The sequence below is a fragment of the Nicotiana attenuata genome, unplaced genomic scaffold, assembly GCF_001879085.1.
Source record: "Nicotiana attenuata strain UT unplaced genomic scaffold, NIATTr2, whole genome shotgun sequence".
Taxonomy (NCBI): Eukaryota; Viridiplantae; Streptophyta; class Magnoliopsida; order Solanales; family Solanaceae; genus Nicotiana; species Nicotiana attenuata.
The window spans coordinates 341266-363299 of record NW_017670851.1 but is presented as its reverse complement, the minus strand read 5'-3'; the positions used below and the strand labels follow the sequence as shown (position 1 = coordinate 363299).

Below are 22034 nucleotides of genomic sequence, written 5' to 3'. Positions count from 1 at the left end.
ACCCGCTACTAAAAAGTAGGAGAAGAGGGTCGCGATAGCTTTTACCCGATATGAGGGTCGGGATCGAATCCTCAGAGAGCTAGGATGGAATTTGGGTATCTACTTAGGTTAGATTTGCGTTAATGCTCTTAGATGATCTTCTCTTCATTTTTAGTTTTGCAATTATAACTACTTTTATCAACTACTAATTTGAAACTAAATTAAGCTACAAGATGATTGCTAAGATTGTATTTAATGGGAGAAAGGCACTAGGGTCGTGACACTTCCTAGGTGGCTAATTGATGGCTAGATGTTACTAACGATAGATTGACATATTTGGGGCTTATGCTATAACCGTTGCACAATTGTACCCACTCTCACACCTCTCGGTAGAGAGAGTGATTTTGCCCAATTGACTCTCTCGAGACCAATTGGGTAGGCCAATTCTATCAAGCAACTAGGGTTCAAGTAGGGTGATTACTCTCTCGAGATTTAACCCGTTAATTGGGACTATCATTTCTCATGAGTCCATTCCAATTCCTTGTTGGGTCAATTTTGGGGTCATGGACTCTCTTTCTCAAGAAGAGTTAAACCCACTAAGTTTGAATCAATATTTGCAACCACAAATTCTAAATTAAAACATAAAATCAACCCAAATAGCAAACACCCATAATCAATCTAACCCTAGATGGCAACACCCATCAATTATCCATACTGGGGTTGAGCCACAACCCTAGCTAATGGGTTTAGCTACTCATGCTAGATACAGAAATTAAAGAAATAGATGAAGAACTAAGCATATTAATTAATTGCTAAATGAATCTACAAGAATCTATCGTAAATATAGAGAAAAAGTGCCAAAAATGGCTACAAAATCGAGTCTCACGAGCGCAGCTATGTCTGGGATATAAAACTTGACCTAAAAATGGTAAAATGTCCTATTTATATCAGGCTGGAAAAACTGGAAAAAAATACCCCTGTGGGGTTAGTGCGGGCCGCGCAAAATGGACCGCGGCCACACTGGCTCTTGGACTTCAATTTATGCTTCTCTGAACTTTAGGACCACGTGAAAGTGTACCGCGGCTGCGGTGGAACTTGGCGCGGTCCGCACAAGTACGACCGCGGACCACATTGCTTGGAAATGGCGAATTGTGAGCTCTCTGAATCTCTGCTCCGCGGACCGCGTAAAAGAGTAGTGCGGCCGCCGAGCCTGACCGCGTACCGTGTGAGTCGTACCGCGCCCGTGTTGCCTCCAGCTTGAAAATGCCAACTCTCTAAACCTCCTAATGCGGCCGCATTCACTTTTGCGCGGTCCGCACTAGATTCTCTTTTCCTCAATTTACTTAGTCTTTGACACTTGAGCAGGTTTCACTCTTTCTTGAGCCGATCTTTGACATTTGTCGCTTTGTCGAACAAACCTGCAATCAAGCATAACTTGTGAGCATTTTGGAACTATTTTGAAACAATTTATAACCAAAGCATAGGCAAGTAGGGGCATAAAACATGTTAAAATCCCGACTTATCAACCATATCTGGTAAATGTTTTGTATTATGATTATGCCTTGTTTGAACTATGTGAACTTCTTACTATGTTACATTGATACTATGACTATGTGATGACTTCAAATTGTTGCTTAGAAGCATGTTTACGGTTATGACTTATTGAACTAGGCATAATTGATAATTTTGCCATATTGAGCTTCTTTGTCGAGCCATAGTCATAGACTTTACATATTGATTTATAATTTGGTGGTTAAATGGCTTATTTTATTCATGTTCAATACTATGATAAGACTTTTGAATTATGAAATTGCTTATTGAATTTTTGAGATGAATTGAATTCTATGATTAACCATAGCCATCTTTTAGTCCTGTGTGCTTTTATTTGCATTTCTATTATTATCATCTGGTGCCTTTAATTATGTTGCCTCATTCATATATCTATGAGTTGGAGAGTTAAATATTGTGAAATAATAAGAATTCTGGCACCATGTAGATTATGAGCGGATATCGATTATTGATGATGTCGTGTGGATCGGATTTCATGCTGTAACGATATATGTGCGGATTGGATTGCATGCCACAAAGATAATATTTATAGATCTTGTTGCATGCCACAATATTATTACTACTATTAGTCTATCAGGTTGCATGCTTCAAGGACACTTGGATTTGATACCATTCTTTAAGAGTTAGGTTATTACCCATGTTACTTTGGCCCTGTGAGCGCAGGATACTCATATTCGTATTGATTTGGACACTTTGTCAATATCGGATATATGTAAACCGTGCGATGAGAATTGGTATAGAATTGTGAGTATGCATTGGTAGCTTAGACTCCTTAAGTGACTCTTCCATTTATTTGACTGTCGATTGACTCATACCATGATTGTGAAAGATTGGACATATCTAATATTGTGCGCTATCTCTGGTTTGAAACGCAAGTTTACATAGCAGCTTATTGTGCTTCTATTGGTAAACTCGATTGATAATATCATGCTTTATTCTATATGCTATTTATGCCTCTTATTATTATTTAGTTGTTGGTAGGTCCGAATATTGATCTCTCGCCATTATTATTTCGAGGCTAGACTTGATACTTATTAAGTACCGTAATTTTATACTCATACTACACTTTCGCACATTTTGTGCAGGTTCTGAGGCTGGTTTTGAAGGTATTCATTGTAATGATCTCACCTATTATTTTGAGCTTTCGCATTCCTTTCGGCATCTAGAGACCTTGAGTAGATTCATATGATGCATTTACTACTTGCGTAAGTGGTTGGTTTTGATGTTCGCAAGATTTGGGATTGATTGAATATAGTGATTCTCAATTTGGAAGCTGTAAGTTGGTAGAGTTGATCAACGTTTGACTTTTAAGTAAACGACCTTGGAATAAGTATTTGATAATTTCAATAGGTTCATATGGTGATTTTGGACTTGGGAATAAGTTCGGATTTGGGTTTGGATGTTCCTAGAATATTTAGGCTTTATTTGCCGAAGTTGGCAATTTGAAGAATTTGAGAGTTCATACCAGGTTCATCATGTGAGACACAGTGGTTATCTACTTATACATGTGAGATGCACGTGAAGAAGATAAGTCTCAAGGATCAAGCAGCAATATCTTCTGAATTGATCGAAAAGATTGCATAAAGGATGAGGAGATGAAGTCTCCTAATGTGAAAAGAACTTAATCCGGATCAAGGATAAGGGTTGGAGTTTGTATTGTTGTAGGACTCAAATTCGACAAAGAATCAGCAATTGAGTCTCAATCAAACTCTGATTACTAACTCATTAAATAACAATGATTGTTCTCTTTTACATGTGTTGCACATATGGATAAGTTAAACTAAAATTTAGAGCAAAATAGCTAGGCAATTTTGCAAGCAATTTATGTGTGATTCAAGTGTGCATTCCTGAAGCTACATCAACCAGATTGAAGAACCAATTCTATTGTGTTTATTCTTATTCTAGTTCAATTGTAGTAGGTGTTTCATATTGTACCTTTCAGCTTTAATAGAAGCAATTGTATTAGGTACTTTGAGTATTCAAGTTAGAGTTAACTTGAAAGTGTCGCANATGATGATATAGCACTTGGGCTGTAGGAGCCCCTCCGGAGTCTGCACCCCCACAGTGAGCGTGGGTACCTATCTAGAGCGGTTAAATTTTAGACAGTGGTAACAATGACACTGTCATACGCGTTTTGGTCAGGTAACAATGACTGACTAGTCAGGTAACAATGACTGACTAGTGGTAACAATGGCACTGTAATACGCGTTTTGGTCAGGTAACAATGGCTGACCGATCAGGTAACAATGACTGGCTAGTAACGAAAATCATGCCCGAGGGGCGAACTTTTATGTGCTCATCTTGCATACTTATTTGCATTTTTACCTGCTATGCTGTGGTAATTGTGCCCGAGGGGCGGATTTTTTGTGCTAATCAGCACTAACTATTTTGAACAGCTTTCGTAATTATTGAAAGGACCATTTTCAAAAGAGATTTGAACTGAGCCGAACATTTTCTAAAGAGTTCTCTGATTTCACTGTTTTCTCGAAAATTGTACCCGGCTTCTGTACAGCCCGTTGGTTGCTTTACGTGATTTCTTGCTGCTCAGTTATTATTTACTTCTATTACTCACTGAGTTGGAGTACTCACTTTACTCCCTGCGCCTCGTGTGCAGATGCAGGTATTGGGTACCCGGTAGCGGGTTTGAGCTGGATGAGGATTTGCTATCGTAGCTGAGCAAGGTGACCGCCGGCGTTTGCGGCACCGGACTTCGTCTTNATCACGAGGCGGACCTACTCGAACCCTCGAAACACTCAAAACAACGCTAAATCGAGAAATCAACCCCAAAACCAAATGAATCAAATCATTGAACTTCAAGTTCTTAATTCTCCTCCAACGGGTCAAAATGCCCTTAAACTACTCGGATTGACACCAAATTTTACGGGTAAGTCTTAACTGATATTTCGGACTTGTACCAAGTTTCGGAATCAAAATCTGAACCCGATACCTAGGAAAACAATGATTTCTTAGTTTATTTAAACCTTTGAAACTTTAACTTAACAATTTCACATAAAAATTCATTACTCGGGCTAGGGACCTCGGAATTCGATTCCGGGCATACGCCCAGGTCGCATATTTTCCCACGGACCCTCAGAAATTGTCAAATCGCGATTCCGGATCCGTTTTCCCAAAATGTTGACCGATGTCACACTTGGCCTTTTTAAAGAAACTTAAAGAAGCAACTAGACTTATTCTTGTTCAAAACTCTTCTAAATTCCGAACCACCCGTCCCCGCAAGTCATAAATTAGCTAAAGCAAGTGCGGGAAGTCTTATTTAAGGGAATGGGGTTCAAAAATGCAAAGCACCGGTCGGACAAAATTCGGTCGGAAATATTCAATTATAATTATTTCGGTTGGTAAATTTTAATAAATAATTATTTTTGACCAAATATTTGACCACTTTCCGACCGAATTTGGTCGGAAATACTAAGTTATAATTATTTCGATATTTTGATTTGCGCGGGAAACAAAAATATTCTGCCGGCCATTTAGAAATTTTTTAATAAATAATTATTTTTTACATTATATCCAAAAAATTGACCAGTTTCCGACCGAATTCGGTCGGAAATTTGAAAATATTTTAATATATAATTATTTTTTACGTTATGTACAAGGTTGACCAAATATTTGACTACTTTCCGACCGATTTCGGTCGGAAATACTGAGTTATAATTATTTCGATATTTCGACCTGCGCGGGAAACAAAAAATTTCTGCCGGCAATTTAGAAATTTTTTAACAAATAATTTTTTTTTACAGTATATACAGTTGACCAAAAAATTGACCAGTTTCCGACCGAATTCGGTCGGAAATTTGAAAATATTTTAATAAATAATTACTTTTTACATTATATACAAGTTTGACCAAATAGTTGACAAATTTTCCGACCGAAATCGGTCGGAAAGTTTATTTTTTATGCTGTCAGCCACTTCTGTTGACTTTTGCGACCAAATACTCTTGTTTCCGACCGATTTCGTTCGGAATATTTCCGACCAATTTCGGTCGGAAATTCCTTGGACGGAAATCACCTGATTTCTAGTAGTGATAAAGGATAAAAGAAAGGAGTAACAACAAGTACTAACACCGGCAAACCAACCAAAAAACCGAAACGAAAGAAACAACAAGTAATAACAGAAATATACGAGTAAGACAATATAAGACTAACACAGCGTAGTGCACTAAAACTACTGGTATGAACAAGGTAAATGCTCGACTACCTAACCTTCTACCCTAATCCTCGATCTCCACACCTTTTTAGGGTCATGCCCTTGGTAAGCTAGAGCATCACCATGGCTTGCCTAATCACCTCTCCCCAAATACTTCTTCGGCCCACCTCCACCTCTCATTGGGCCCTCCAAGGCCAACCTCTCACAACTCCTCGCTAGGGCATTCATGCCTCTCCTATTTACGTGACAAAACCATCTAAGTATCGTTTCCTGTATCTTGCCCCGAATAACTTCATTCCTAATTTTATTTAACCTGGTATGCCTGCACATCCATTTCAACATCCTCATTTTTGCTACCTTCATCTTCTAAACATAAGAGTTTTTGACTAGCCAACACCCAGCCTTATACAACAGAGTCGGTCTAACCACCGCTCTGTAAAACTTACCTTTAAGTTTTGGTGGTAAAACATTATGTGCAAAAAAACATGGTAAAAAAACATTGTTTGACTTCTCGAGTAGTAATAGGTTCATTATTTTTTAAACATGAAGTATATTATAATAATAATAATAATAATATAAACATTAAAATCATGTAAATTGAGACGAAATGAATATATTATTTTGATTTTTAGTATTCGAAATGTTTCCGATAGATCTATCATCTATACGAGTGATTTTTATTTTTTTTTCTCGTGAGAACTAGCTTAATTGTTCGCAAGAGCTGAGAACGCTTAGCTATATTCAGAAATTTTTGTCGATGGGACTGTTTTATATAGGTGCAAAGAAACTTTATACTATTAGGTCATTTTTACATGTTACAAATTCACATTCTAAGGAGACTCGGATATTGTATGTTGAAAATCTAATTGAAAGTTGCAGTATGAAACCTAAATTGTTTAGAATTTAGTTTTCGTAAATTTATTTAAGTTATCTTTAATTAGAATTTATAGTCAAAATTATATACGAATAAGTTTTTCTAAATTCTGGTCAAAATAGGTTTAGCACTATTATATATAAGAGTTGTGGAGAATTTGTTGAGATCGTGAAGAATTTATAATAATTTTTTTTTTGTGCGTATAGGATTTTAATTATGTGCTACTTCAATTCCTACAAGATTTAGGGTTTTCATCACTTTTCCTCCTAGAAGTAGGACTTATTCCGAAAACCTTAAATATATTCTAAGTATCACATCTTACTTTGAAGATTTTACATGATCGTAGCATCTTCCAAGCCCCAAACAACGTTAGCAGACATGTTGCCTGATTGTCTTATTCACACTGTACTGTCCCACATTGGCTATAAAGAAGCAGCTCGATTGACCATTCTCTCCAAATCATGGTTACAAGCTTGGTTAACACATCCCAATTTGGAATTCAGTGTTTATAATTTCAAACTCATAAAAGAAGTGGATGAAATCTTGGATAGATATAGGGACAAAAAGATCCCTATAGAGAAGTTTAATTTATCTACTTTCGGTTCTGATGAAGTTGTTCCCCTGATTGATAAGTGGCTTAGGATCGCTCTTCAAAATGGTGTAAACCATCTCGAGTTTGGATATGTTGACTTTGGGCGTACATTGTACCCCTTGCCTCATGTTTTCACTATCTTGAGCGCAAAATCTTTAAGAAAATTGGTTTTGAAGGATTGTGATCTCATGCAACTTTCGTTATCTAGTGGTTACGTGACCAATTATTGCGATTCTTTGAGAGAGCTTTGTCTATTAGGTGTTTGTTTAAACGACAACATGCTTCAGACTCTGGTTGCTACTTGTCCCATGATTGTTAGTTTCACTATTAAGCATTGTATTGGGTTGAAAAAGATTGAGTTGCGGAATCTTCAAAAGATCAAGATGGTTTCCATTCATATCGATGAAAAACAGCCAATCGAAATTCAAGCACCAACTCTTGAACACTTAGTTTGTTGTGGTCTTGCGGAAAAGACCCTTATGTTGGATATTGGTGCATGTCAGAATCTGAAATCTTTAAAGTTATCGTCTGTGAGGATATCTGATGGATTTCTCGCGCAATTAACTTCTAGATGTCAATTCCTTGAGAGTTTGATGTTAGATAACATCGTTAGTAAAGGGTTAGAAAAGTTTAAAGTTTGCGAGAGTCAATCTCTTAAGAACTTGGAGATTCGTTGTTGTAGTGGCACAACGGTGATTGATGCTCCAAATTTGGAATCACTTGACTGTGTCGGGAATGAAATTCCTGTGCTTAAAACTGCAAAAACATTTGGTCCATTGAAGCACTCGCGACTAGAATTATATAGCCGCGAGAATATAAGTGATTTATGGTTTCGTAAATTGAGGAAATTTCTATTTAACTCGAACTCTTGGTCTCATGTTACCCTTCATTTTCCCAGCTGCATTAAAATCGACTTGGAAAATTGGGATCCTTGCCGCGGAATATTTGCTATCCCCCAAGTTGATGTGTTAAATGTGCATTTAATTGGGTCATTGAAATGCCCAAGTTTCGCGGATGCTTTACTATGGAGTTGTCATCCTAGGAAACTCAACTTATTCTCAACTAAGCAAATGATTACATATTTCAACAATCTTTTAATGTATATGAAGAATTCAAGTCATTCTAACCCTTGGCAATATCAACTAAAGGATTTGCGAGTTCATAAGTTTGATCTAGAAGACTTGAGGCGGCAGCCTGTGGAACATAACGAGAGGAGGAGAATTCGTTTTTCATTATATTGGAGGTAGTTTCTCTCTATCGCAAATTGAATGTACTAAATATATTTTCAGAACAGGTTGTAGATACTCAGATTTAAGTCGCATTTAAGTTTTCTTAAAGAAAGTCTTTTGTCAAATATGATGTAATCCCTGTAAATATCAATGCATGGAGATAATATGTTTGCTGTGCAAATTCTTTGACTTGTCAATGATGTTCAGTAGATGACTTGATACATTGTGTTTGGTACTTGTCTGTTAAGAATATCAGCTTTTGGCATCAAATTATGTGTACTGCTGTAGAAGAAAATTTATGCTGCATGTAGTTTGCATCTTTTCTTATTTGATGGGAATGTAAAATTATTTAGCACTGCTTTTTGTTTTCCCATGTTATGGTAACTATTTGTTTTTTAAGTAATATGTTCTATGATTCTGTTGAAGTAGAGAGTAGCATTTTGGAAGACGCAGCACAGACCCTGCCAAACATAGGCGAATCCAAGATTTGAAGTTTATGAGTTCGAATTTAGAATTATACTACATCCTGTCTAATTTCCCTGGTTCGAAATCTATTATTTTTACTTATTTAGTGAGTCTTCTGACACACATGTATAGTGTGTAAGCCGTTATTCACAATATCCGCCCCTGCTGCCAAAGCAAAGTAAGTTCTGAGAACGGGCCGTGGAAGGCCTAAACGAGGGCTAACTTCCCATCTACTCTTAGTCGATGTATGTGCTTGAAAGTTCTGTTGTTCCTTTCAACATGACAAAGTTTATACTGGTGGTAAGGAGTGGATCCAGATTTATGCTCCGTCAAAAGTATTGAGTTCAAATGAACCCAATGCCATAATGCTGCATGTGCCTCAGACAGGAGCTATTACCTCCTATCTATACTGAAATCAAGCCTTAGCAAACAATGGAGCTCTCTGAACTGGTTCCACTGCTTTTAGAGGTTAAGAGAATTAAGCTCTAGCACTTCTGTCAGAGCTACATTATTCAGTATATGCTCATTTGCATTTGTTGCAGCTCGACGAATGAACCATCATCACTTGTCATTCTCTGTTGGAGAATCACATTAGTTATTGAAGCTTGAGGCGTGTTATAGACATTGTTCTTAAGGATATTTCACCAATAGTAGCGTATGCCCAGGCTTTGATACAAGCTCTTCCAGTATAAACTACGAGCAGAAACAACAAAAACTAATAAGGAAATAAACGAAAATGTTTTGTTGCCTTGGATTGAGGCTCATGTTTATCTCTCACGCACGAGGGAGCAAATCCATCTCTTTTGCCTTTAGGCTCAATTCTTGTGTGCGCAAGTCCAACCCCTTTTACGAGCTCTTTATTAGCAGCCCACTAGAGGATGACTTAATAAAGTGGAGGAAAAAGTCGCGTTTGATCAATGAGCGACCCTTCTCTTTTGAGATACTATTCACATTCTTTCTAGCACTCCCCACTGGAGCAGTATACATAATATATCTTTGGTACTCAACTTGGTGTGGCACACTAGCCCTAAGGTGATTAGACATAACTATGGCGTGGTATGTTTCTTTTACTCAACATTAACCTAGGAACTTCAGTTTTACTTCTTTTGAGATGCTCTCAACTCGAGTGTTTCATGTCGAAAAGTTTGTGGCAGTAAATCACTAGGCTTTGTCACTCCCTTGCTTTGGCTGGAAGTTCATAGCTGCAATAAGGCTAGTAACTTCAGCAGTTTACCTCCTTTAAGGGTAATTCAGATCTCAATTTTTGATAATCCCACCCACAGTAGAATTAGAAGCAAAAGCTTTCTATATCAAAATTTACATACAAAACCTGCTGCCTATTACCTCTCCGCCATATGGCGCTGCTGAGGCAGTACACTTAGCTTAAAAAATCGCGATCATGGGCCTAAGGGCTGCAATCGTGGCCTTCTTCTTGGGATGCAAAACATTCATAGGCCACGTAGAAGCGCGTGACTCAGGACAGCAGCTATAGATAGCTGCACTTTGCGAATTTCTCGTATCTTTATCAGAATCTGCCAAATCGAATACTTTGACTGTTTGACAGATCCAAAGTATAGGCACTTTACTGCCATAGCGGCCAGGCTGATGGTTTAATATCTTTATTTTCCCACTAAACATATGTTGTTGCAATTACTTGAATATTGAGCATATGACATTGCTCCTTTACTTCATTGTTCCTCTGGTGAAAGCAATTGTTTGGATTTAAGCTGTAGAATATGCAATATTGGACGTCTTCCTGAACTATATTTGACTATATTTCTCAACTAACAGGTGACTGCAGGACTTCGCATTTGTTAGGAGCTTCTCAATGTTGAATTACTAGTACGAGTTATTCGGTACCTGTACTGGTGAAAGGTAGCAGCTACCCTACAAAATTAGCAACCTGAAACCATCAATTAGGTGAATGCTTTTCTTCTATGATTATAATATTATGATAACTATGTTATAGTCCATGTTGATCTTTAACGATGTTAAATTTCATATTTTGGTTATATAGGTGATCTCTGTTGAAGAGTTTTTAGTTTAGCTTTGGGTGTTGGAGATGATTCAAAGATTTTATGAAAGCTTAAGATCTATTTTGGTACTTGTTGCTGATGGGAGGTGACAGGTATCCCATGGAATTAGTCGACATGCGCGCAAGCTGGCTCAGACACCACTATTATTAAAAAAGAAAAAGATCTATTTGCCTTTGCTACTTTTGAATATGTTGCTTATTTTTGTCTTGGGTTGTATTTTCTCCCTTCGTATAATTTAGAGTAAATATTAGTAGCAACTGATACTATGTTTCATTATTTCTTCCATTTTATAACAATGATTTTCCACAAGACTTTCAATTTGATGAGAAATTTTGTTGTTCCGTAAGCTAGAGGGCACGTTCATCCAGAAGTTAAAGCCAAAAATTCAAACGACAAACGTGTATCATAAGTACGTCTACTTCTAAAATTGAATAAAAATATCCATTTGTCTAAAATAGAGACTGTACGGCGTTGTTTGGTGACATCCTAGTTATGCATAAATCATAATATGAGTATATCAATTGTTTATGCAGTGATTATTGGTGAAGGAACGATGACTAATAAAGAGAGGTTTCTTCTACATGAGTTAAAGAGGCCTTTTCATCTTTAAATAATTAATATCACATTGCTATACACATGTTAAAAAAAAGAGCAAAATAGAACAATATAGTAATAGAGACAAGATGTATAGGAGGAGAATGTAGAAGTTATCTTATTCAAGTGTGTTTCTTGTATCTTCTTCCATAAGCAAAGAATGTCCTATTTATACTATACAAGATACACCCAAAACTCACTAGATACATCCTAGGAATTAATAGGTGCATCTATCCAAGTAGTACATTGTATAGAATGTATGGATGGATTAAATGAACATCCATATACATTCACTTTATTTATGACACTCCCCCTTGGATGTTCATTTGAAAGATAATGTGTCTCGTTAAAACCTTACTAGAAAAATTCCAACGAGAAAAAGCCCAGTGAAGGAAAAAGAGTACACACATTTGTAATACACATTGAGTGCTGCCTCATTAAGAACCTTACCAGGAAAACCCTCTTGGGACAAAACCTTGGTTAAGGAAAAAAGAGTACAGCGCGTATTATACTTCCCCTGATGAAAGCTTTATTTGATATCTCAGAGACGACGTATTCCAATCTTATGTCTCAGCTTCTCAAATGTTGATGTTGGCAATGCCTTAGTGAATAAATCTACTAGATTGTCACTTGAACGGATTTGTTGAACATCTATCTCACCATTTTGCTGAAGATCGTGTGTGAAAAAGAACTTTGGTGAAATGTGCTTTGTTCTGTCTCCTTTGATATATCCTCCTTTAAGTTGAACTATGCAAGCATCATTGTCTTCATACAATATCATTGGAATCATCGTTTTCTAAGAAAGACCACACAATTGTTGAATATGATGAGTCACTGATCTCAACCATACACATTCTCGACTAGCTTCATGAATAGCTATTATCTCTACATGATTGGAAGATGTAGCAGCTAAAGTTTATTTTGTTGAACGCCATGAAATAGTTGTACCCCTCACAAGTAAATAGATAGCCTGTTTGAGATCGGACTTTATGTGGGTCAGACAAATAACCTGCATCTGCATAACCAATCAACTGTGAATCTGATTCATAAGAATAAAATAATCTCATATCAATAGTCCCTCGGAGGTATCTAAAAATATGTTTAACACCATACCAGTGTCTTGTTGTTGGAAAGGAACTAAATCTTGCTAATAAACTTACTGCAAGAGTTATATCTGGCCGAGTATTATTTGCAAGATACATTAGTGCCCCAATTCCACTAAGATATGGAGTTTCATCACCAAGAAGCTCTCCATCATTTTCATGAGGTCGTAATGGATCTTTATTTATATCAAGTGATCTCACAACCATCGGGGTACTCAATGGATGTGTTTTATCCATATAAAAACGCTTTAGGATCTTTTTGGTATAAGTTGATTGATGGACAAATATTCCATCTTTCATATGCTCAATTTGTAGACCAAGACAAAATTTTGTCTTTCCAAGATCTTTCATTTCAAACTCTTTCTTCAAACAATCTACTCCTTTTGGAAGTTCCGCAGGAGTTCCAATGATATTTAGATCATCAACATACACATCGATTATAACAAATTCAGATCCAGACCTTCTTATAAATACAAAAGGACAAATTGGATCATTCTTATACCCTTCTTTCAGCAAATACTCACTCAGGCGATTATACCACATTCGCCCTGATTGTTTCAATCCATATAAGGATTTTCGAAGCATTATTGAACAAGTTTTCCGAAAACTTTTATTAGTTTCAGGAACTTTGAGCCCTTCGGGAATTTTCATATAAATTTCGTTGTCTAATGTGCCATACAAATAGGATGTGACAACATCCATTAGACGCATATCAAGTCTTTCATGGACTGCCAAATTTATAAGATACCTGAAAGTGATTGCATCCACCACAGGAGAATATGTCTCCATATAATTAATGCCAGGTCTTTGCGAAAATCCTTGTGCCATAAGTCGTGCTTTATATCTAACGACTTCATTTTTATCATTTCGTTTTCGCACAAAAACCCATTTGTATCCCATTGGCTTTATTCCTTTAGGTGTTCGGACTGTGCGTCCGAATACTTCACGTTTTTCAAGTGACGCTAGATCTGCCTGGATAGCGTCTTTCCATTTTTGCCCATCATTTCTCTGTCTACATTCATCAAATAGATCTTGGTTCAAGATCCTCATCTTGTTGCATTATTTCAATAGCAACATTATAAGCAAAAATATTGTCGACAATAATATTATTTCGGTTCCAGCTTTTTGCCGTAGAGACATAACTTGTTGAGATCTCTCATTCTTATTATTTTCAGGTACCTGGACCTCCTCCGAAGTCTTATCATTTGTTATGTCATATGGCTCTTTTTGAGCAATTACCTCCATATTATGATCTCCTAGATCATTTGCTCCTTTTTGCTTTCGAGGATTTTTATCTTTGGAACCAATTGGTCTACCACGTTTCAAGCGAGGCTTAGACTCATTTGCATTTATAGATTGTCCAACCGGGACATCAACTCGAATAGAAGCATTAGCAGCTGGAATATGTGACTTAGTCACCCTTGGTAGGTTAGTGAATGCATCAGGTAGTTGATTTGCAATATTTTGCAAATAAATTATCTTTTGAACCTCGTGTTCACATTGATTTGTTCGAGGATCTAAATGAGATAGTGATAATGCATTCTAATCTATCTCCTTTTGCAGCTGCTTATTTTCTCCCCCTAATATTGGGTATACTGACTCATCAAAATGACAATCGACAAATCTTGCCGTAAATAAATCTCCAATTATAGGTTCCAAATATTTTATAATAGAAGGAGATTCAACATATATCCCCAATCTTCTTTGGGGTCTTATCTTTGTGCGTTGTGGTGGAGCAATTGGAACATATACTGCGTATCCAGATATTCTAAGATGGAAAATATTTGGCTACTGACCAAAAGTCAATTGTATTGGGGAGACTTTATGATAACTTGCGGGTCTGATCCGCACAAGAGCTGCTGCATGCAAAATAGCACGGCGCCATGCCGAAATGGGAAGTTTTGTTCTCATAAGCATTGGTCTAGCAATTAATTGGAGGCGTTTCATCGATGATTCCGCTAGACCATTTTGAGTATGAATATGAGCAACTGGATGCTCAATTGTTATCCCAGTTGATATGCAATAATCACTAAAGGCCTGGGACGTAAATTTACCAGCATTATCAAGACGAAGTGTCTTAATTGCATAATCTGTAAACTGTGCTCTTAATCTTATTAATTGAGCTAGTAACCTCGCAAAGGCCAAATTGCTGGTTGATAACAATCACACATGTGACCATCTTGTGGATGCATCTATCAAAACCATATACTATCTGAATGGTCCACATGGAGGGTGTATGAGCCCACATATATCACCCTGTATACGTTCCAAAAATGCAGGAGATTCAACTCCAACTTTAATTACTGATGGTCTAATAATCAATTTTCCTTGAGAACATGCAGCACAAGAGAATTCTTTGGTTTGAAGAATCTTCTGGTTCTTCAATGAATGACCATGTGAATTCTCAATTATTTTGCGCATCATATTATAACTGGGATGGCCTAGCCGGTCATGCAAAATAATAAAATCACTAGTAAACTCCTTGTTACTATGGCATGTGATTCAACTATACTAATATTAGTGTAGTATAAACCGGAGAAAAATGCGTGAAGCTTTTCAAGCACATACTTCTTTTCCGCTTTTATTGTAGTAATATAAAGGTATTCAACCTTTCTTTCATTGGTGGTCTCAATATGATAGCCATTTTGGCGAATATTTTTGAAACTCAACAAGTTTCTTTGAGACCTACTACAATATAATGCATCATTAACAGCCAATATAATTCCTCCTGGTAGTAATACAATCGCTCTTCCAGAGCCCCCAATTAATTTTGTACTACCAGGTATTGTTATGATATTGGCTTCTTTTATAATTAAATAAGATAAATATCTCTTATCTCTTAATATGGCGTGCGTCGTAGCACTATCCAGAAGACATATTTCTTCTTTATTATTCACACGGCCAACTGAAGGCTGGGAAGTTTTCATATTCTTCAAGAAGAAGAATAAATACATCATAAGTAATATTGAAAAATTTAAGAACAAAAGAAACTACATTTATAAAATTAAATACTGACAACATAAAAAGTTTTATTCAAAATATGAACTTCATGAAAAGAAATACATTTATTCTTATAATTTTTTCCAATAATAAGTCTTCAGTTATGATGCTCAAAGAAGTCTCCAGCTTCTAAATGAGCAATATCTGCAAGGCCTTCAAAAATATCATCTTTATAGGCAAGGTTTGCTTCAACTTTATCATGATTATTCATAGGACCCACCTCAACATCATTTTGAAAAATCAAGTGAGTCTCAACTTTATTTTGTTTCCCTTTTATAGATGTTGATAAAGTTTGACAAATATTCAGGTGTACGACAAATTCGTGCCCAATGATTTTTCATACCACATCGGTAGCAAACATTACCTTTGCCTTTTGAAGGTTTACTCTGAGAACCCTTATTGTTCTCTTGTTTATAACGACCACCACCTTGGCGATTATTATTTCTCCCCTTGTCACGCCCACGTATATTTATACGGCCACGATAATTATTTTATCTTTTTTCAGACTTTGGATCTATTATTCCCAGATTCGCTTCTGGAAATAGAGCTGATCCAGTGGGGCGGACTTCATGATTTTTCATTAAAAGGGCATTATGTTGTTCAGCCACCAAAAGGCATGAAATTAACTCAGAATATTTCTTAAAGCCCTTTTCACGGTATTGTTGCTGTAACACCATATTTGAGGCGTGAAAAATGGAAAGAGTCTTTTCCAGCATGTCCTCATCATTCATAGGTTCCCCACAAAATTTTAGTTGGGAAATTATTCTATATAAAGCAGAATTATATTCACTTATGGTCTTATAATCTTGTAGCCGTAAGTGCATCCACTCATGACGAGCTCTTGGCAATACCGTGGCCTTTAGGTGGTCATATCGTTCCTTCAAATTAGTCCATAATTAAAATTGATCATTCAAGGTTAAATATTCACTTTTCAACCCTTCATCGAGATGATGGCGAAGGAAAACCATGGCTTTCGCCTTATCATGACTTGATGCTTCATTTCCTTCTATAATAGTGTCACCAAGACCTTTAGTGTCAAGGTGAATTTCAGCATCAAGTACCCATGGCAAATAGTTATTTCCAGAGATGTCAAGCGCCTAAATTCAAGCTTTGACAAATTCGACATAGTGAAAACTATCATAGAAATAAGCGAATTAGAATGAAAAATATTATTATCAATGAAAAATCTAGTGCAGTACATAATCGTGTATAAATATTCTATATGTATAATTATCAAACAAATAATTATGTGCAGTGCAATGATAATTTAGTGTTTAATATTACCCACAAAAACTTTAGACATGTAAGTGTAATTCCATAGAATAAATAAGTTGAATTAATATGTACTAGTATAATTTTGTTCTACTTAGAATACGTTTCAATAAGCTAAGTAGGCATAAAACTAGATGATATCAATTCTAACAAGTTTCAACATTCAATACGATTCATCTAATAGTTAAGTCGTTAATCTTAAAGTCATTAATTAGTTTGTACATTTAGGTGATAAATTTATTGAAGACACATTTAAACTTTTCGAAAATTTTGCAAGAATTCCTTCTAAATGCATATTCTGTTAGAATATTTGGATGTGGACTTAATTAGTCTAATTATTGTGATTCAATTTTAATACTTATATATTTATGTGTAGGATTAAACTTTTGTAGTTTGTATAATGAAATAACAATTTAACCGAAACTTATTGTTTTCATACCAATGCAATTATTATAATCATATTCAAAACAAGTTATGCATATGGTAATTAAATTGCAGGTTAAAGAAGATCCTAATAGAAACGTTATAAATATAGGAATGTATACCTGAATTGGAAAAGAAACTGACTACCTCTTTTAGGAAGAAGATAAAATTCTGATGAAGCAGATAACCTCAGTTGGTTAGAACCTCGTGCTGATAACGTGTTAAGAAATGAGAGCAAAATAGAACAATATAGTAGTAGAGACAAGATGTATAGGAGGAGAATGTAAAAGTTATCTCATTCAAGTGTGTTTCTTGTATCTTCTTCCATAGGCAAAGAATGTCCTATTTATACTATACAAGATACACCAAAAACTCACTAGATACATCCCAGGAATTAATAGGTGCATCTATCCAAGTAGCACATTGTATAGAATGTATGGATGGATTAATTGAACATCCATATACATTCACTTTATTTATAACAACACAATCTTATTTCGCATTATAATACACATATTTTACTTAACTTAATGCGAGTATTACTCAATATCGCGTACCAAACGTAATAGTTATGCAACGATTATTTTTTGAGTGCCGCTAATCAAACGCTATATTATCTTATGTTGGGATTAGTTAATCTAATCCATCAACTAAACGATCAAAACACTTTTTATCTCTTTTTTCTTCGAAAGAATTTCTCTACTTAATAATAGCCCAAGAAAAACGAAAAAAGAAATTGCAACACATATATTACAACGACGTCGTAATAAAGAGTGGAGTAGGGTTGGGGTGAGCTCTACTGTATGGTCCCGACACCCGATTGGAAGCACCTGAAATTGCCATTTTCCAACCCTAACACAGAAAGAGCGAAGTAGAAAGAGCGTAAAGGAGAATACAACAATCAGTAAAAATGGCATTATCAGGAGATTTAAGGGTCTCCGCAACATTGGTTCCATACCCCAAGAATCCTCTTCGGACTTCTCTACCTCCTTCTAAGGTTTGTCTTTTTACCCCCTTTTCCTAATTCATAGCTTTAACATTTTTATAATTTGCCAATTCTTTGTAAATTGTTTGTTGTGTATTTCTCAATTTGTGTATAAGTATATATTTATACCTAGTTTGAACCCATTTTCACGAATTTGTGAGTTTGGTGGTAGGTACTTGACAACACTGACTTATAATCCTGGATCTGCTTTAGTAATTGAAGTGCAAGTAATGGTCAACATGTTATGGTGTGTGAGTATTTGGATAATAATAGTTCCAGTATGGTTTATGAGTGTGACAAAATTATTTTAATTCATTTTCCTCCTTTTAAACAAGAGTTGATAGGCACTAGCTTAATCATGCCTTTTATCCAATTCAACATTTTCTTTTGGTTAAGGAAATGAACCTTGGTCTAATTCAACATTAAAAGTTAGCTCACGAGGTGAAGATTGTCCAAGACTGAATGAGACAACAACCAATTCCCTCAACCAATGTAGCCTGTAGCACACTTTACACACACCTTGTGACATCCAGGGTCGGGAATCTGGTACGTCGACAACGTAATATGGGGGCCATTGGGTAAACCAATAATAATACCATGTTAAGAAAATAAACCTTCAGCCCCTGATACAAAAAGGATGAACCTTGAGTTGGTGAGGCGAGATTTGCCCAAGGCCATATAACGAGACAATAAGCCATTATTATTCGAATTATGCTTGATTTAAAATACAAAAGAGTCAACAGCTCTTTCCCTCAACCAATGTGGAATACTTTACGTATTCTTCTTAAAGTGCTCTTATTTTAACTTCCTTCTTATTTTTGCACTGTCGCCATTCTTAGTACTTTGACGAGCATAAATGCTCTTCGGATTTTTGCTAAAATTTTCAAGGGGGAACTGGAAGTAGACATCTGCTCTAGATAACATCTTATTGTTTATCTGCACTCATGCTTTAAATCTATCTCCTTGCACTACCTGTTTAGTAGAGCTGAATTAGATACACATAGTCAGGCTAGTTTCTTGAGATGATGTTCGTTCTGTTTAGGACGCATGGAAATTTACCTATTACCTTAATGCATGAGTCCTCTTGTGCTTGCGCTGTTAGCAAGTTTGGTTAGTTATTGCATCTTTTAACAATTAGTAACACGTTTCTACGTGAATTTGATGCCTTTACTTCTATTGTTTTACTCCTGATCATGTTAGCATTACATATAAACCAACCAATACTTTTTGGTATTGGATTTTGCTATAGGCATGTAGTTACTACTTATTACACAGATTGTAATGCAACTGGTCCATAGTGCTTCCAGAAGTAACAATGATCAGCTGGCTGTGTGTGAATTGCAAGGGTAATAAGCATGTTAATCATATAATTACTTTAGCTTTCACAGCATGATAAAATAATATTACTTTATATTTTATTAATAAGGAATAATATTACTTTATACTTCATACTGATATGAATAGAAAACGGATAAATGGACATATTACCTGTACTCTGTAGATCGGTAGGCACTTAGACAGGCCTAAATATGTAGTTTTGATCTTATTGGTCGAGACCTCTTCATAACACCTATGCTTGTCCCTATAACTACAAAGTTGAGGATTGGATTGGGTTGGGACTTCTAGTGCCGAATATTTGTGTTTACGGCATACTAGAGTAGCTGATTAGGTCGTGCTTGAATCATTGGTTCCCTGTCTCCTCTTCTTGGATGGTTGAATTGATTAACTGTGCCCTATGATGTGATTCACAAGTTCGGCTGGTCTGGTTTATTCTCCCTGGTAGCACGTCGATTGGTGCCTGCAAGTTGCTGCCTTGATTGCTAGTTTTAGTTCATTATCGACTTTCCTTTGCCCTCTTTTGGATCTTCGAACCCTAGGTGTGAGATGCTATGCCCAAGATGGACCCTGATGAGCTGAAGGTGTAAAATATTCACCTTTATATGTTTGCATCATTTGTGTCTGTGCGAAACAAATAGTGTTTACTTGAGCTCCAAGTTTTAATTAGATATGCTTATTCCATATAAGCATTTATTGATTCACCTGAACTTATTGTTTGCTTCAAAAGTAAATCTGTGTTTTCTTGAGACGATGTTTGCATCATTTGTGTGTGTGTGAAACAAATAGTGTTTACTTGATCTCCAAGTTTTAATTAGATATGCTTATTCAATATAAGCATTTATTGATTCACCTGAACTTATTGTTTGCTTCAAAAGTAAATCTGTGTTTTCTTGAGACGATGAGAGAAGCAGAAGATGGTTAGGTTTACTCCCAATTAAGATTTTATGCCGATGTCCTTTTAAGTGCATCCTCTATATCTTTATAGTTTGAATGGTACCTCCGAATATTGGCTTATAGGTATACTATGTACTGCTACTCGGATATAGATTCTAATGTCTGCATCTCTATCTTTGTTTTATTACTTCAGTTACTTCAATCTTGTCCATAAAATTTGTAAGCATTGAGAAATAATGGTTGTACAAGCTGTGAAGTGCAATATGTAGGAAAGTGCATGCATCCTAAGATCTTCTAACCAATTTCATAAGATGTACCTAACTTTTTGTGTTCATGTTCTCCCACTGTTTGTATCATGATTCATGACCACAATGAAAAAGAATTTCTTGCACATCGCAGGTAGATTTTAGTCCCTTCCTTAATGGTGGATCTAGTGCTACTGAGGTGTTGCCTAGATGGTCTCGTGTAGCATCTGATGGCCATAGTTTGCGGTGCCAAGCAAGGAGGCCTTTTGGGATCCTTGGAGAATATAAATTATCGACAAGTTCCATCAGCCAAGAATTTGATAATTTACTCCTCAGTGCTATCAACATGAGCTTTTTTGAGCGCCTAAACTTGGCTTGGAAGATAATGTTTCCACCATCCCCTTCAGCAAGTAATTCTAGTGCTGCTAATATTGCTAAGCAGCGCCTGAAGATGATTCTCTTCTCTGATAGATGCGCTGTCAGCGATGAGGCAAAACAGAAGATTGTAAGCAACGTCGTTAGTGCTCTCTCTGATTTTGTGGAAATAGAATCACAGGATAAAGTACAGTTGAGTGTCTCGACGGATCCAGATCTAGGGACGATTTACTCTGTCACAGTGCCAGTCAGACGGGTAAAATCAGAATACCAAGAAGAGGATCCAACTGGAACGATAACTAATGTCGAGTACAAAGACACTGGAGATAGTTCTGGTTCAGTTGATGTCAAGTTTGATTTCTATATTCCAAATGAGAAGTTCAATGACTTTGATTTGTGAAACCTGGTCATATCCTTTGCCTAACAGGAAGAGGATTGTAATGTCTTGTTTTTCTGGCATTAATAATTTTTCCCTTTGTAAACATACTAGTAGGTGGTCCTCCAAATATATTGTCCATCAACTTAAGAGTGCTGTAAATATCTGAAAATCTCATTTGGAAGTGTTTGATCATTGATGAATTTGCTAGTTATGGTTATAATCTGAGTGACTTTTGTAACAATCTGTTCCTCCATGTACCAGTCTCAAGTAATTGATTTTTGTTTATACTGGAGAAATAGAGATTATAGACAAAAGTGGTTTGCTAACAAGGATAATATGCAACATTCTTTTACGTGATATATGGTTTGAAGAAGCATCACATAAAATAATTATTACGGCATAGTGTATTTCAAGGTTTTCTCACCTGGTTTTTTCCATATAGACAAAAGAAAACTAGATAATGATACGGTATTTAATCGAGAAACAAGCTATCACGCAACGTTTGGCTTGTAGCATT

The 22034-nt window shown here is 36.2% G+C and overlaps 2 protein-coding genes across 2 annotated transcripts; both read left to right on the top strand.

The window, feature by feature from the left end:
• Positions 1-6965: 6965 nt before the first annotated feature.
• Positions 6966-8426, top strand: LOC109243902 (putative F-box/LRR-repeat protein At3g28410). The gene has a single exon (XM_019410916.1). It carries the CDS (start codon positions 6966-6968, stop codon positions 8424-8426), a length of 1461 nt encoding a protein of 486 aa, XP_019266461.1.
• A 9654-nt stretch (positions 8427-18080) lies between these two features.
• On the top strand, positions 18081-21764 carry LOC109243911 (cell division topological specificity factor homolog, chloroplastic). The gene is made up of 2 exons (XM_019410925.1): positions 18081-18298; positions 20918-21764. The coding sequence occupies exons 1-2, from the start codon at positions 18212-18214 to the stop codon at positions 21536-21538; spliced, it is 708 nt and encodes a 235-aa protein (XP_019266470.1). The 5' UTR covers positions 18081-18211; the 3' UTR covers positions 21539-21764.
• Positions 21765-22034: the final 270 nt, after the last annotated feature.